At 50.9% G+C, this 17017-nt stretch overlaps 1 protein-coding gene across 1 annotated transcript; it reads right to left on the minus strand.

Annotated features, from left to right (window-relative positions):
* Positions 1-637: 637 nt before the first annotated feature.
* On the minus strand, positions 638-16321 carry LOC102507402 (H-2 class I histocompatibility antigen, Q10 alpha chain). Its single transcript, XM_032477248.1, has 8 exons — positions 15962-16321; positions 11042-11149; positions 4995-5255; positions 3813-4088; positions 3169-3444; positions 2962-3054; positions 2624-2647; positions 638-2383 (listed from the first exon to the last, which is right to left on the minus strand). Exons 1-8 carry the CDS (start codon positions 16098-16100, stop codon positions 2358-2360), a joined length of 1203 nt encoding a protein of 400 aa, XP_032333139.1. The 5' UTR covers positions 16101-16321; the 3' UTR covers positions 638-2357.
* Between the last annotated feature and the right edge of the window lie 696 nt (positions 16322-17017).

The following is a 17017-nucleotide window of genomic DNA, read 5'->3' on the forward strand; positions in this document are numbered from 1 at the left end:
ACCTGGGCTCCTGCACCTCCCAACAGTGGGGGCCAGACCCACCCTGTGCCCTAACTTGTCTCACCATACAGACACACAACTGTAAAAACAAAACACATTTATTACCCCAAAACCTTATTAATACAGGTCCACAGTCCCTTACCCGAAACCCTTAGGGACAGGTGTATTTCAGAATTTCAAATTCTTTGGACTTTAGAAAGGTACCAAGGTGTGGATGCTGAATATTACATAACACTACCAGAGGAGTCTGGGGTGGCACCCCGTAATCCCCCAAACCAGTATTTCTATGGAAAATTTTAAAAAGGCACACTAGAGGAAGGGATGGACAGGTATTTCAAAATTGTAGAACAGATAAACAAGATTATACTGTACAGCACAGGGAAATATACACAAGATCATGTGGTAGCTCACAGAGAAAAAAATGTGACAATGAATATATATGTGTTCATGTATAACTGAAAAATTGTGCTCTACACTGGAATTTGACACATTGTAAAATGATTATAAATCAATAAAAAAAAAGTTAAAAAAAAAAGTGTATGAATAACCTCACTTCACTTTGGGGTTTTTTTTCTGTCCCCTCCCCCAGGTCAGGTTTTGTTAAAAAAAAAAGTTAGGAAGAAGCTTCTGGCTTCTGGAGGCTTTTTTCTTTTCTTTTTTTTTTTTTTTGATTTCAGAATTGCAGATAAGGGATTGCAGACCTGTACTTACTTGGCCATTTACACAGCAGCATGGTTGTCACTGAGGCTTTTGGTACAGTGGTGAGGTGCCCAGACGGCAGCCAGACTGCCTGGCCTCACGCCCCAGCTCCGGTGTGAACCAGCTGTGGGACCCTGGGCCTCAGTTTCCTCACCTGTAGCACAGAATTATTCATTCCCCCACACAGGCGTGCTGTGAGGGTTGAACTGCTTAGTATATAGAAAAGTGCTTAGAATCCTGCTAGGGGTTAGGACAGCATATGTGGAACATGTTGACATCACTGAGAAATTCAGACATTTAAGACAGATCTTCAGTACACTCGGATAATTCTGAGCTCACTGCTGAGGTCCTGCAGGCCGTCAGGACAGGCTAAATCTTTTTCTAGTATCACAGCCGTCCACATCCTCGAGCTCAGGGCCTCCCAGGGCTGCAGACATGGAGGTTTCCAAGTCCCCATAGGAGGCGACATGTCACATCTTTGGGTCAGCTGAAGAGGAGGCAGAGGGTGCCCTGGAAGGGGACTGGCCTTGGGTCCTTTATGACCGTGGAGTGTTCCCTCTCCCTGCCAGGGCTCTGGCGTCCCAGTCCCGAGCACATCACGTGGCTATGAGACTCGAACTGCTGGTGGAATCAACAAACGTGTGTGGTCCCAGGGAGATCCCTGTTCACAGAAGAGACAAGAGGTTTCTGCTGCCCTGAAAATGTGAAGGGGAGGCAGGGCCTTCTCCAGACTCACCCTCCACAAGCATTCCCCCAGGACACAGTGAAAATGGGTCTTTCCCTCACTGTAAACGTAATGTATGCTTATTGTAAAAATTCAGACCATTCAAAAGGACAGGAAATAATGGAAAATAAGGCTTGTGTTGCTTCCCATCCTCCAGCTGCCTGGGACTAACTAACCGGCTTCTGGGCACCTGACCCTCTGAGCTTCTCCTCAGTCACAAGGACATCCACACACCACATATCCCCTCACCCTCAAACACACACACACATCTCCACCCTAACACACCCGCTCACCCTCACGTACATATATACCCACCCACTCTCACCCTCACCCACCCCCCCATACCCCCAACACTCTAGTCTTTACAAAAGGAGATCTCACATACATACATACGTACATACAAGAACACACTTATAAAAGAGGCGGGCATTTGGCAATTCTTCCTGATGCAAGCAGATGGATGCTGCCTGCCCCCGTAACTCTGACAATTGTTGTGGTTCTTCCTTGAAGGCTCAGACCCTTGGTTTTCACATTGGGGAAGTGGGGATGAGGGTAACATTGCCAGACTCACAGGGTGCCTGAAAGGCTCAAGTGGGATTTACAAGCAACAAGAAATCATTTCGCAAATTGTCAAGTGTAAACCCATCTGAGGAATCATTACTGCCCTCTTCCCCACCCCCTCCAACAGGAAATAATTAGAATTTTAAAAGGACTTCAGGAAGATGGCAAAACCATCTTTGTGGCACAGGTTGCTTGTAACAGGGCTGATGGGGGTGAGGAGGGCTCAGTTTTGGGGGCGGGGTGGGCCCTTCACAGTCAGATCACTGGTGCAGGGGGCCTTCAGGCCCCCAAACACCCTACAAAACGTCTCCTTGATCTCTGACGGTGAACTTCTGTCAGCAGATGAGGTAAGTGGCCCCTCTTTTGCTGGGCTTTAGGAATTATGGGGGTCCTCTCCACCTGCAGGGAGAAAGGAGAGAGGTGACCCCAGCCGGCTCCCCTGCCCTCCCCCAAACCCAGGTGGTGGCACCCCAGGATGCTCCCTACCCCATCTGCCTTGCTCCAGGATGGAAGGATGGGGCAGGGAGCCGAGGCCAGGGAGAGCACCGACCCCATGGCCATCCTTAATTCTAAGGCATCTCAGTCATGCTTGGGAACACCTGGGGCTCCCTCTCCCCAGTCAGCCAATCCCACAATCACCTGTGGCTTGTTTCCTGTTCCTGGCTGTGGAGAAAAAGAACACAAGAGACGAGGTGGGTGGTGGGTAGAGGTGGGGTTCTGGGGTCCCCCTTCCCTCTCCACCTCTGGGCCCTTTCCAAGGTCAGGTCCAGTGGTGTCCCCTGACTGTGACATCGGCAGGGTCCTCAGGGTGGTGTGCAGCTGTGGGGTGGGGATATTCGGGCTTTTCCAAGGTGGGGGCAGGACCTCAGCAGTAGTTGCTGCTCCCCAGGAGGAGCAGGGATGGGAGCACAGCATTCCTCCCTAGAAGGCTGGACCAGCCAGAGCCCCTCCCACTCCTTTGTTTCTTCCCCCCTTACCATGAAGGCACTTGGTCAAGATCACGCCAGCCACCAGCACGACCAGGATGAGGGAGATGATTATGGCAAAATGCGTATGATGGGAGGGCCATTCTAAGAAAGACAGAGAAAAGGGGGCACCCCCTCAGACCATGGGTCTGCCCCTGGGTGCCCCGGGACCCTCTCCTGCCTCTCCTCACCCACTCCCGGCCAAGCCTAGCTCCTCACCCCAGGACCCAGTGAGTGTGTGGTTCAGGCTGGAATGCTGTACATGGCAGGTGTACCGGCTCTCCTCTCCGGCTGGCACCTGCACGGCCACCCATGTCTGATAGGTGCCGTCCCCACTGGGGCGTATGTCCACGTATTCAGTCTTTGAGATGAGCTGCTTCTCATCCAGCCACCAGGTCAGCGAGATGTCTTGTGGATAGAAGCCCAGGGCCCAGCACCTCAGTGTGGTGCCCCCGTCCTGGGCCGAGTGCTGTGTCACCCGCACTGTCGGTGGCTCTGCAGGAAGAAGGGGAGGGACGAAGGCTGGTCAGTGGCTGCTCTCTGCCCATCCTTCATGCTCAGTCTTGGTCTCCTGCAGCATCTTCCAGTTTTTTCCTTGAGACAAACTGGGACAGGAGAGACTCCAGAGCCCCCAACTCCATCTCACCCGGAGTAAGGGCCTGAGGCCTGGGTTTTCTTCCTGCTCTGTAGGAAGGAGCCGTGGCTAGTTGGACATCTTTCTGGGCCCCAGTGGGTTTATCTGAACCCGGGGGGGACACAGCCTGCCTCCTCACTCCCCAAAGGCTTCTCTGTCAAATAGGATGGCTCTCGAGAATGGGAGCATGGGGCCAACCTGCATGGCATGGCCACAGCCTGGGCCTTACCTCTCCTGCTGAATCTCTGGCCCCCCAGTTCCAGGTATCTGAGCAGGTAGGGGAGGCAGACGCCTTCCAGATAGGCCTTGTCGTACTCGGCATAGCAGCGCTCCGTCTCCCACCAGCGCTTGGTCCGCACGGCCACAGGCACGGCAGACACCCAGCTCAGAGATTCCAGGTCCAGTGACAGGTGGTCCTGCCCATCATAGCCAAACTGCCAGAAGCTGCTGAAGCGGCCGTCTTCCTGGATCTCACAGCCGAACATGCGCTGAGTGCTGTGCATACCTGTGCATACAGGTAAGAAGGCTGAGGTGAGTGGGGGGCCGGGGGGCTGAGTCCCTGAGAGCCCAGGAGAAGCCCACCACCCACAGGGGCCTCCAAAGACTGGGGAGAACAGAGTGTCAGCATTTTTAAAAAATTCTCCCAGGTAATTTTTGTAAGCAGCCTGGGCTGAGACACCTGCTGGGGCTCTCATGGGAGGTGAACACTGTAGTTCATGATTACACACATCCTGATTTTATATGCCACACTACTTAGGGGTGTAAAATATCCTCAGTGGTCAGCCTAAGTCATGCGATGCTTATGCTGGGAGCGCTGGGCTGATGCACAGCCCATCCCAGTCTTGGTCCTCCATACCTACTCTTTCTGAAGCCTCTGGGGACCTGAGGCTTGTAGTCTGGTCATTTGGGTGTCCAGGCACAGAGCGGGAGGGTGCTGTGTTCCACAAGCATTTCATTTAGAATTAGCAGTAGCTCTGGCAGTGGGTGTGAGCTCTCTCTTGCTGAAATGGGGAGCCTGAGATGGCATCTGAGGGCCTAGGGGTGGAAGCGGGTGTGACTGGAGGGTGGGGAGAGAGGTAGGGAAAAGCCCCTCCCAGTCTGAGGTCCTGAACTCTGTGTAGCCAACGGGGAGGCACGGGGGAGGGGGAGGCATCATGGGCCCCCAGCTCCTGTGGATGCCTGCTGCACTGGCCGCTAAAGCCACAGCTGATTCTGAAGGCCCCGTGGCCCCCGCTTGGCAGTGGGGGAGGGAGACTGAGAAAAGCCACGTATCCAAAGCGTGCCACACCCTCTGAAGGGCTCCGCAGAGTCGCCTCTGTCCCCAAGCAGACAGGCACAGCTGCCTGGAGGATGAGCGTGCAGAGTGTGAAGGAAGAATGGGGGGCAGGAGGAAGGAGCCCACGCAACGCACCGCTGCTCTGATTGTGGTAGCCCACCACCGTCCACATCTCCACCTGCTGCACCTCCGCCCAGATCCTCTGCTTCTTGGTCTCCGTCTCCCAGTACTGGGCATCCATGGATGCCGCCCAAGGGGCCTGGGGCTCGGCCTGGCCCACACGACTGTCATACTGGATGAAGGGCTGGTCGTCCACGTAGCCTACAGCCAGAAACTGCGGGAGGCCGGGGCCTGGCTCTGACAGGGCCAGATAGTGGTAGATGAGGGAATGCGTCCCTGTGGAAACACAAACCGGTCTCAGGCTCACGTGCCCGGCCAGGGTCTGCCCTGGGGGCGGTCAGCGTGCTGGGTGGGGTCAGCAGTGGAAACTCATCCAAAGAACTCAATATCACCAAGAGCAAGAACTGGGAATTTCAGTTAAAAAAAAATAAGTGCATCCGAAGAGTTTAAATATAGACAGAATCAGTCACACATTGACGCCAAAGTTTAGGCATTAAGGTTTATGGACGTTACTCCTAGAAAGTTTCTCAGCCCCTCTCTCAGGGCCTACTTACCCACACTTTATACTCCTCTCTAATAAGTGTGATTTGTCTGGTTTCCCATTCCACAATTAAAAAGGATGTGATTTTTTAAAAGTTGGTTATTTGGAGGCTTAATTTAATGTGGGATTATTCATTTCCCAGAGATGCCTGAAAAAGGTTGGCCACCATTCTTAGCTTGAACCATTGCTGCCAGCTGGTGGCATCTTGACTCCATTCCCTACTCCCTCCTGCTCCCACAGCAGACATTGCTAGTCGATCTCTTTTCTCTTTAAGTCCAAATGCTGCCACTCTACCATGTCTCCAAAAGTGCCAACTCATCGATTCAATTTGGTGCCGGAGATGAATCTATTTAGCAGCCAGTCCTGACTCAAGCTACTAAAACAAATGCTGCTATTTAAAATAGCCAAGACATGGAAACAACCTAAATGTCCACCAATAAATGAATGGATATACAATGGAATACTACCAAGCCATAAAAAAGAATGAAATAATGCCATTTGCAGTGATGTGGATGGACCTAGAGATCATCATATTAGGTCAGACAGGGAAAAGACAGATATCATTTGATATCACTTATATGTGGAAGCCAAAAAGATACAGACTTTATTTACAAACCAGAAACAGACTCACAGACATAGAAAACAAACTGTGGTTACCAAAAGAGAAAGGAGGGGAGGGATAAATTAGGAGTTTGGGATTAACAGATACACACTACTATATATAAAATAGATAAACAACAAGGACCTACTGCATAGCACAGGGAACTATGTTCAATTTCGTATAATAAGCTATAATAGAAAAGAATCTGAAAATATATGTGTGTGTGTGTATATATATATGTATAACTGAATCACTTTGCTGTACACCTGAAACTAACATTGTAAATCAACTACACTTTAATAAAACATAAAACTAAAAAAACTCAAAAAACAAATGCTATATCTTAGAAAGCTCAGCCCACATTTCTCAGTGATATCCCTGGCTTACTCCCTTATCTAGTTTTTAAAACAGTTTTTGCTCAGAAGTTTTTACCCTCCAGCACTCCTGTCTCTGTGTTATTTTTCTCGAGGGCACTGACTACACTTCCTAGAGAGTATGCACTTTGCTTGTTTGTCTTATTAATGGGCTGTCTCTCCTCTGCAAGGTCAGCTCCCTAAGGGCAGGGACTCCTATAGGATTGTTCTCTTTCCCCAGCACAGCTTCTGGCACATAGTAGGTGCTCAATAGTTGAATATTCAAATGTTCAAGAAGGAGTCGAACATATCTCTACACTCACAGCTCTCTGTTTACTGCTTCCTTGTTACTTGTGACCACACCAAACTCTGCCCAGGCCTCTGCACCTGCTGTTTCTTCTGCCCTAAGCACTCCCCTGTCTTCTCTCAGCCAGTCTCCTAATACCTCGGGTTGCAGTCAGGTGTCCCTTCCTCCAGAAAGCCCTCTTGATTTTAGCCTGATGTCCCTCAGAGGGGTCGCAACAGGGAAGGCCAAGTACAGCATTCAAAGGCATCACTAGAAAGAGGGCAGCCCAGATTCTCTCCTCAGGGCTTGCTGCCTTTTTCTAAGCTGAGGAAAGAGGTGCTCTCTTCTGATGGCTGGAGAGACCCCCTCATGGGAGGCCAGAGGAGTCAACCCTAAGAGTGTCAGAGTGAAGGGCTGACATCAGGCCTGGGCTGGCGTAGGTCTCCTAGGAAATGAGTGGGATCTCTCTCACGGTGCTGTTTCCTTGTAAACCATTGAGGTTAAGGTCATTGTGGGGTGCTGGCAGCTGTGAATGGGCATGCAGGCGTTGGGGGGAACAGAGGCTATGGTTTGGTTTCTCTGTGTCAAGGTGACCCACCCGCTCCTTGGCTCTGATCTGCTGCAGCTCCACCTGCCCTGGATGTGAGGTAGGGCAGAGAGCCTGTGTCCTTGGGTGGCTGCGGGGCCTCCTGGGTGGTGGGGAAGGCATGCAAGCTGGGCTTCCTGTCCTGCCTCCCTCACCACAGCTAAGGAAGCACAGTGTGATAGGCTGAAGAAAAAGCCCCCCCGCCCCCCACCCCGGAACCTCTGAATGTTACCTTATATGGTCACAAGAGTTTTGCAGATTAAATTAAGGCTCTTGAGCTGGGGAGATTATCCTGGATTGTCTAGGCAGGTGCTAAATGTATCCTTAGAAAAGGGAGGCAGAGAGCGAGTCTATGACCGTCAGAGAAGGTGATGTGGAGATGGAGCAGAGAAAGATGCAGGAAGGCAGCATCAGCCAAGAAACGCAGCTCTAGAAGCTGGAAAAAGCAGGCAAACAGATTCTCCCTTAGGGCCTCTTTAGGGAGCTAGCCCTGCTGGCACCTTGGTTTCAGCCCAGTGAAACCTGTGGAGCCAGCTGTCGCTCTCAGAATGGCGCTCTCGGAAGCCGCTCTGAAATCCATAGAAGGAAGGACCTGGAGATCGTCATTCTAAGTGAAGTAAGCCAGAAAGGGAAGAAAAATACCATATGAGATCACTTTTATGTGGAATCTAAAAAAAAGACAAATGAAGTTATTTACAAAACAGAAACAGACTCACAGACATAGAAAACAAACTTACGATTACCAGAGGGGGAAGAGGGCGGGAAGGGATAAACTGGGAGTTCAACATGTGCAGATACTAACTACTACATACAAAATTGATAAACAACAAGTTTCTACTGTACAGCACAGGGAACTATATTCAATATCTTGTCGTAACCTATAATGAAAAAGAATATGAAAATGAATACGTGTATGTGTATGTATGACTGAAGCATTGTGCTGTACACCGGAAATTGACACAACATTGTAAACTGACTATACTTAAATTAAAAAATAAAATAAAATAAAACCCCCACTTCTGGGCTCTCCATGTGCCTGGAGAACTGGCACCCTTAACCCTCACTCCTCACTGTAGGACCCTTTGAATACCTGCATTTCTTTGAGATAAAAAACATCTTCCACTGATGTGTGTCTACCCTAAAAAACCTAACTGCCCCAGGAAGTAGCTAGTCTCACTATGCCGTAGGCATCCTGCCCTTATCAGAGTCGTAAATCCCATTATTCAGAGGAGCTCCTGACAAGGCTAACCTCACTAACAACCAATCAGGCTCCTGTGCGTGAACTGATCATATAGCCCCTATGCCTTGTGTTCACAGCCCCCAGCCCCTAATAAAAGACCCTGCACATTCACCCTCAGGGCTCACCCAGGCCCTGCTCATCTATGTGGCCCGTTGCTGTTTGTAGCACAATATCTGAAACTTTCCTTTGTTCTTAAACTTCTCTTTGTATTTGGTAAATTCTTTCACTGCCCTGGTACCAGCCCACCGTATCCACCAACAGAACGCATTTTGGACTTCTGACCACCAGGACTGTAAGAGAATAAAGGCGTGCTGTTTCAAGCCACCAAGTTGTGGTCACCTGTTACAGCAGCTACAGGAAACAAATACAGCCCACTAGGTCTGGTGAGTTTGGTGGTCAGTTCAAACCTGTGAGCCCTGAAGGTCATGGCTGCTGCTGCCCTGAGACAGAGACAGGGGAGAGAGAGAGGAGGGAGAGAGAAGGATGGCAGGAGGGAGCAACTTCTCATGCTCCTGTGGACCGTCTGCATTTCCTCTTTTGGAAAAATGTCTGTTCAGTTCTTCTGCCCATATTTTAAATGAGTTGGTTGGTTGTTTGCTTTTAAAGTGAAGTACAGTTGATTTAAAATGTTGTATTAGTTTCTGGTATACAGCATGGATGGACTTGGAGGGCATCATGCTAAATGAGGTAAGTCAGACAGAGAAAGACAAATACTGTAAGATATAACTTAAGTGTGGAATCTAAAACAAACTAGTGACTATAACAGAAAAGAAGATGTGGAGAAGGAACGGGTGGTTACCAGTGGGGAGAGGGAAGGGGAAGGGGCAGGATGGAGGTGGAGGATTAAGAGGTACAAATTATCAGGCATAAAATAAGCTACAAGGCTGTATTGTACAACATGGGGTATATAGGCAATATTTTATAGTAACTATAAATGGAGTATAACCTTTAAAAACTTGTTAATCACTATATTGTATACCTGTAACATAATATTATATATCAACTATACTTCAATTTTAAAATATGATATTATAAAATACATACATAAATAAATAAAAATGGTTTTGAAAAAGAAACGAAAAGAAAGAAGAAAAAAGGAAAGTACCCATCATGCACCAATGCCATAACACTTCTGGTCAAAAGTAAATAAGGACAAAATCAGGAAATACAACCCCAAAACCCTTCCTACCCAGTGAATTTTCTGCTCACTCATTTTTACACCCCATATAACCAGCTTGCCAAAGAAACTCAGGGCAGCTACTCACCTGAGTCTGCCTGTCTCCCCTTAAGAGTGTACTATCGCTGAACAAATCCTGGCTTTGCTTTCTTGACCTCCATGACTCGTCTGTGGATTCTTTCTGTGATGAGACAAGAACCTACTCTCTGGCAACACTACCTCCCATGTACGCAGTGAGGGGCCTGCCATCTCTCCCTCCCTGAAAATCCCAGTGCTCTCTGCTCTGCCCACCAGGCGGCCCTGAGACCCAGCCTGCTCTGTGCAGGGGCTCACACACTGCCCTGCCCTTCTGCTGCCTCAGGAGGACGGCCTCAGCTGGGCCTAGACTTACACTTGCTCACTGGACCCAGGAGGGGTAATTATGCCTCAGGCTCCAGCCCTGAGTTAACAAAAGAAGCCGAGGGAGGCCATCCCTGCCAGGATGGGGTCAGTGCCGGGCACTGTTGGACCATGGCAGGGGGAAGCGGGGAGCACATGGTGGGCGGCAGGGGATCTGCTCCTGCTATGACGTGGCCTGAGGAAGTTGTCACATGCCCATTGCTGCTTCAGGGCCTGTGTCATCACACCCCCCAACCCCACCACTTCCTAGGGACGTGGCCAGCTCTCAACAAGGAAGCAGTCTTGCCCCCTCGTAAGCACAGCCGCCCTCTTCCTCTGACCTGTGGTCATGGAGGGAGGAGCCAGCCCCTTTCTCACCCCTCACCGCCCCTACCTGAGACTTTTTTTGCATCTGCCCCACCTCCCCCACAATCCATGTAGCGCTGCCAGTCCCTAGCTGTGTGGCCTTCAGGAAGTTATTTCACAGCTCCAGGCCTTGGTTTCCTCACCTGTAAGTGGAGGCAATTAACTGACATGCTCCACGGAGCTGGAGCATTTATGAGATAATGAACATAAGGAGGAAGTGCATGGAGACGTCATCTTTTCAGTCTTAGTCCTTTCCTATTCTGAAGGGAGGGGTGGCCGTGGGAAGGGGAGAGCCGGAGTCAGGGGCGGGGTGGGGAAAGATGCCTGAGTGAGAGGCCAGCTCTCTGGAGGCCAGGTCCCAGTCCCCAGGACACCCTCCAGAGGCTCTGGCCTCTGTGTCCCCCACCCTAGCAGAGTTCCCCTACCCCAGAACAGTCCACCAGATTCCCAGACTCTGGACGCAGCCTCCTGAACCTAGGGGCTCCTGGACTCCTTCATCCTACCCTTCCTTCAGCAAGGCAGGCAGGGTCTTACCTTTAGGCCATGGCTTGTTTTCCAACTCCAGGTGGGCCAGCTCTGCCATCACCACCTTTGCCCTGGAAGCCGGGCCATCAGCCACCAAGGGCAGCCCCCAGGGAGTCTCTGTAAGGGGGGAGATAGGAAAGAGAAGTATGAATCCCAAGGCATAAACATCTTACACCCTCTTGTGTCTACTGGGAGAGACAGTATGGAATGATGGCGAGAGGCATGTTGGAAGGGAAGAGGGATGTGGAGGCCTGCCTCTGGAGTGACTGGAAACTTCTCCAGCCTGTAGGCACAAAGCCAGCGGGGCTGAGTTCTGGGCCTCAGCGCCAGGCGTGGTTTCTGAGCTTTCCAAGAACAGATTCATGGTGTTTTCACTGCATTTGCGTGAAGCAGGTCTTTTTTTTTTTTTTTTTTTTTAATAGACTTTATTCTTTTAGACCAGTTTCAGGTGAGGTAGGTCTTGACTGTTCCCACTAAGAGGGAAGGGAAGCCAGGGCTGGGCCGCCTCCACCTCTGTCAGACGTTCTCCACCGGCTGCCCCAACACTGCCTGGCAGTTTTGACAATCCTGCCATTGACATGGATTTAGTTGGGGGTAAGGGAGTACTGGACACCGGCAGGCGGTGAAACCACTTCCCATGTGATGCTCATGAGCTGCCAGGAGGAGAGCCCATGCAGTCCTGGCTCCTGCCCAGCCCTGCCCTGCCCACCTGCTCGGCTGTGCCAGCCCTCACCTCTCCCCTTGCAATATTACTCATCTGACAAACATCTATTGAGCACCTACTGTAAGTGAGCCAGGTGGGGCTGTGGGTAGGGGCAGACAGACAGACAGACAGACCAGACATAGTCCCCAGGGAGCTCAGGCCTGGGCAGGGCAGGAGACAACGGAGCAGTTAAACAAGCAGATCCAGTAAGGCAAGTGGGGGCTGACAAGTGTTGGGGTACAGGAGGTACAAGGCACGGGGAGCACCCTGGAGCACCTGGGAAGGTGCTGAGGTTAGCCGTCTTGCTGAAAGCTGGAGACCTCACCAGCTGTAAGCTACCAGTGGGGTGGGTGAGTGGGGTGGGTGAGGAGGGAAGAACATTCTAGGCTAGTGAGTCTAGTGTGGTTCCAAGACTCACTGCATTAGCTTCACGGAACTTGTCAGAAATGCAAAATCTTGAGTCCCAGCCCAGACCTCCAGAATCAGAAGCTTCGGGGGTCAAGCCCAGCTTACTGTAGTTCAACAAGCCCTCTGGGTGATTCTGACATGATTTTATTTATTTTTATTGAAGTACAGTCAGTTACAATGTGTCAATTTCTGGTGTACAGCACAATGTCCCACACATATACATACGTTTGTTTCATATTCTATTAAATGTTTTTTTTTTGGCGGGGGTGGGGGGAGATAATTAGGTTTATTTATTTGGGGAGGTACTGGGGATTGAACCCATGACCTTGTGTATGCTAAGCATGCGCTCTACTACTTGAGCTATACCCTCCCCTCCTCATATTCTTTTTCATTAAATGTTATTACAAGATATTGAACATAGTTCCCTGTGCTATACAGAAGAAATTTTTTCCCCCTAATTATCAGAGAAATGCAAATCAAAACTACAATGAGGTATCACCTCACACCAGTCAGAATGGCCATCATTCGAAAGTCCATGAATGATAAATGCTGGAGAGGTTGTGGAGAAAAGGGAACCCTCCTACACAGCTGGTGGGAATGCAGTTTGGTGCAGCCATTATAGCAAACAGTATGGAGATTCCTCAAAAAACCAAAAATAGACTTACTCTATGATCCAGTAACCCCACTCCTGGGCATATATCTAGAGGGAACTCTAATTCAAAAAGATACATGCACCCCAATGTTCATAGTAGCACTATATACAGTAGCTGAGACATGGAAACAACCTAAATGTCCACTGATCAATGAGGTGATTTTAAAGTTTGAGAATTGCTCTTGGCAAAAACATTAGCAAATGGAGTGAAAACACGAGACTGGAGTGAAAAAGAGTGTGGTGTGTTCAGGCAAACCAAGGTCGAGGGACAGCTGCAAATATAAGAGATGAGTCTGAGGAGGAAAGAAAGGGATAGGTTGCCTCCCGGTGCCTCTGTTTCCCCTTCTGAAAGTGGGGAGAGGCCAAGTTGGGGCAGGTCCTAAGGGCTGGAGGTCAGGGGCAAGGTCTGGGCCAGAGAAAGGGCGTGGCTATGATAGGCGTGGAGGGGACCCTGAATCCACGGCTTAGATGAGCCTGTGCTGGAAAGCAGGAAGAGGGAGGCAGAGTACCTCCTGCAGAGTCACCGGAGGAGGACAGGTGGGAAGGGGTCGAGGAAGACCAGAATCAGTCTCAGGGGTCACGGCCCTTGATATTCCATAGGACTGGCCTCTGCAGTCCCTCTCCTAGCCTGCCCTTGATGGAGCTCCTGTCTCAGGGCCAGAGGTACATCCAGCCAGGTGCCCAGGCCAGAACCCTCACCCCACTCTCACCCTCCCAGCCCCTAATTCCAGTTTTGCTGTAGTAACTGGCTTTGTAATCATCTGTCTCTACTTACTCTGTCTCTAACAGATCCCAAAGGCCACTAATTAGTTCTGCCTTCTCCTCTTGTTAGAGCAGGCAGATAGATAGAAATGAGCAGAGCAAGAGGGGACAGAGGCCAAACAGCAGGAATTGGGCAGAAAGGAGGGGCACAGGCTAAATGCAGGGAAACATACATCATCTAAGCACCAGGGGTCCCTGGGCAGAGAAAGAAAAACAGGAACCTCTGGGCTAAGTGGTCACACATTTTGGGGGTGACAAGTGGCTGGAGGCCACCAGAGAAAGGTGGGAAAAGGCAGGAATCTCCAGCATCTGAATGTAACCTTTTGCACATTATGCCTTCATTACAATAAAATTAGCCTTGCAGATTTGAAGAACCCATCATGCACTGACATCATGACACTTCCGATCCAGACAAAATAAGGACAAAAATCCCTCCTCCCTTCAGGAAACTGAAGTTTGGATGAAAATCAGGGAATATGACCCCAAACCCTTCCCTCCCCAATGAATATTCTGCACATTTATTTTTACACTCTATGTAACCAACTTGCCAAAAAATCTCAGGGCAGCTTCTCACCTGAGCCTGCCCGCTCTCCCGTTGTGCGTGTACTATCCATCCCTTAATAAATCCTCACTTTACTTTCTTGACCTCCCTGTCTCACCTCTGAATTCTTTCTGCAGCGAGACAAGAACCTAGTCACCAGTTTGGTACACATCCAGGACTATCTCCACTCCTTCCCTCCTCCTTGGTTTGGGGACCTGTCCCCCTGGGCCAGCCCTGACCATTCCCCTTATAAGGAGACAGGGGCTTTGCACACATACCCACGACCACACCTGCCATGCAGAACTGGAATGACCTGTGTGCCCCTGTATCACCTGAGGGAGGAGCTGTAAGAAGCCTCCCCAGGGACTGTGGGAACAGTCTTGGCCCAGAGACACAGTGGCCCACTCCCCTGGGGTCTCTGTTCCAGGGACGTTGGCCAAATTCTTCCCCATCCCTGTTTCACTCTCTCCCCAACCTCCTGCCCAGACATCCTGGGTGATTCTCCTTTAAGTATTTCCCATGGGGAGCTGAGGGCTGAATCCTCCCGTAGATGCATCCTGTTGAGTTCAGGAGCCTCAACTTGGAGGGAAAAAATAACCTTTTTATTTTCACTGACGTCTAGCTGAAGTTTGGCCGTTCTCCCATGATGAATGGAGGCAACAAAACTCAGCAGGATTAGCAGAACTTGTGTTTTGGTCCCTGCTGGAAGCCATAGGTGTTTTCGAATCACACGATAGTTGCTGCAGACACCTGGAAATATGCTTTACCCTCACTGCTTTCAAATTCTGGGAATTGTTATTTGATGCATTATTTAATGTGTTAACTTAGAAGCACAATACTACATATCACAAATTTATATTTCTAGTTAAATTTTTAATAGATTTATAGAAACATAATTGGGTTCCTTTGGAAACCTACATATATCATTTTATATATTAAAAATATTGAGACCGAGTCCAAGGCTAAGTCCAAATAGGTAAAGAATTCCGACTCTAGGTCCCAGTGCTGCCACCTAGCGTCCTCTCTGCGCCCTATTTTAAATCTGTAAATTGTAAATTGTGGATGTTCTGAGAGCCGAGATGGTTCTGGTACGTGAGGCCCTTAGAAAAGAGCCTGGAATAAAGGACATCAGCTATTATTACTGCCATGATGGTGGGCACCTCCCCGCTTGTGCTAATAAATATTCAGGCATCTTTGCGGTCAGGATGGGCGGTGCCCTGAGGGAGCGGACCGGAAATCAGGTGCACGGAACAGAAACTGAGAAAGAATGGAAATTCCGGGCCAGGTCAAAGAAATCCCCGTTGCCCCTCCTCACCCTCTAACCCAACAAGGGACCGCCCGGGCAACCCGAGAGAACCCCGCCAAGGGGCCAGGGAGACCTGTAGCGGTGCGCAGGTGTCCCAGGCAGGGGCCGTGCAGGCCGCGCGCAGATTCCTGCGCCCACGGAGCTTCCCCAGGGCCTTCCTGGAGGACCCCGCCCAGCCCTGGGAGCCGAGCGCGAGCGGCGTCCTCCAGAGGGGCCCAGGGGACTGTGGCGTAAGCTGGCGCCCGGGCGGAGGAGGGTGGGGGGGAGGGTCACAGCCCCTTGAGTCCCCGGGATTCCCACCGGCAGGGCCGCTCACTCTGATCACGGGGGTGCAACGGGAGGGGACAAACTTGGCCCCTGCCTAGGCCGGGGTTCAGCGACCCCCTCAATCCTGGGTCAGCGACCCCAATTCACCATCCTCCCCCAAATCCGGAAGTGGCCTCCGCATTCTTGGCCGATCTCTCCCTCGCATCCCCACCCGCGCTCGGCTCGGCTGGGGGACGATTAAGGGACGATTGGGGGCCCACTTCGGGCGCCCTGCCTCTCCGCCCTGTTACCTGCTGCGCCCTCCGGCACCAGCCCCAGCAGCAGCAGCAGCAGCAGCAGCCGCCGCCGCAGCAGTGGTGATGCGCTCCCAGGGCTCCGCGGGCCCCGGGTCCCCAGCCTCTCGCGCTGCCCCGGGGCGTCCGTCCCCATGCAGTCCTTCTTCAGCTGTGGGGCCAGTGGCCTGATGCCAACGCCGACCGCCGGCCGACTGCAGGACGCGTCCCTTTCCTGGCCCTGTCGAGCGAGCGCTCAGCGCCCCCAGAGGCGCCGCAGCTGCGACCCAGCGCTGGCTTGAGGCTCAGGCTCTGGCCCGGCTCTGGCCGCGGCTCTGCGGCGCCCCCGGGGCTCTCACGCCGCTCCTCAGTGGCCCCCTCTGCTGGGCCTCGGAAGAAAAATATGGGGGGTCGGGGGCGGGGAAAGCCAATCACGTTGATGATTGTGAAATACACCGTTTACGCTACAAAATAAAGAACTACCTTGTGAAGCCAGGAGGTGGAGCTAATGTCTGCAACAGCTGTCATGATTCGGAAACACCTGTGGTTCCCGTTGGGGACCGAGGCACAGGTCCTGTTAACTGAGTTTTGCAACTTCCCTTCATCACAGGGAGAATGGCTAGATTTCAACTAGAAGTTCACAAACCCCTGAATTCTGACCGACGACCCCCATGTTCAGGATAACAGTTCTCAGTTGGGCATTTTCTGATATTCAAAAATTCATAACAAAAAAAAATTCATAATGAAGTGATCCTGATTGGGGTGGGTAGGAGGAGGAATTTACACATCAGAAGGCGGGGCCCGGAGGGCCAGAGGTGCAGCCCTCCGCTGTCTCCTGGCCACCATGCACATGGTGTCCTGCCAGGCCAACACAGAGGGGAGAAGCCTGATTGTAATGATCTGGGTCTAGAAGACAACGTTTGTTGAGTTTTACTTTTGTCAAAAGAACACATCAGGTGGAAAGAACGGAGGAAGATGTAAGCATCAGAAAGTCTGGTCAAATAAAAAGTAAAGGGAAAAAACCCTACAAAGTCTGCATTATGATATGATTGTTATATTCACAAAGGTTGACCT

Source organism: Camelus ferus, chromosome 3, assembly GCF_009834535.1.
Source record: "Camelus ferus isolate YT-003-E chromosome 3, BCGSAC_Cfer_1.0, whole genome shotgun sequence".
In the NCBI taxonomy this organism is placed as follows: domain Eukaryota; kingdom Metazoa; phylum Chordata; class Mammalia; order Artiodactyla; family Camelidae; genus Camelus; species Camelus ferus.

What these genes read in the sequence shown, in the direction of transcription:
- LOC102507402 (XM_032477248.1), bottom strand. Translation starts at nt 16,100, where the DNA reads ATGGGGACGGACGCCCCGGGGCAGCGCGAGAGGCTGGGGACCCGGGGC. An exon ending in CTACCACAATCAGAGCAGCG is followed by an intron (nt 4,089 to 4,994) that starts GTGCGTTGCGTG and finishes CTGTATGCACAG; the next exon opens with GTATGCACAGCACTCAGCGC. An exon ending in GAACAGGAAACAAGCCACAG is followed by an intron (nt 2,384 to 2,623) that starts GTGATTGTGGGA and finishes TTCTCCCTGCAG; the next exon opens with GTGGAGAGGACCCCCATAAT.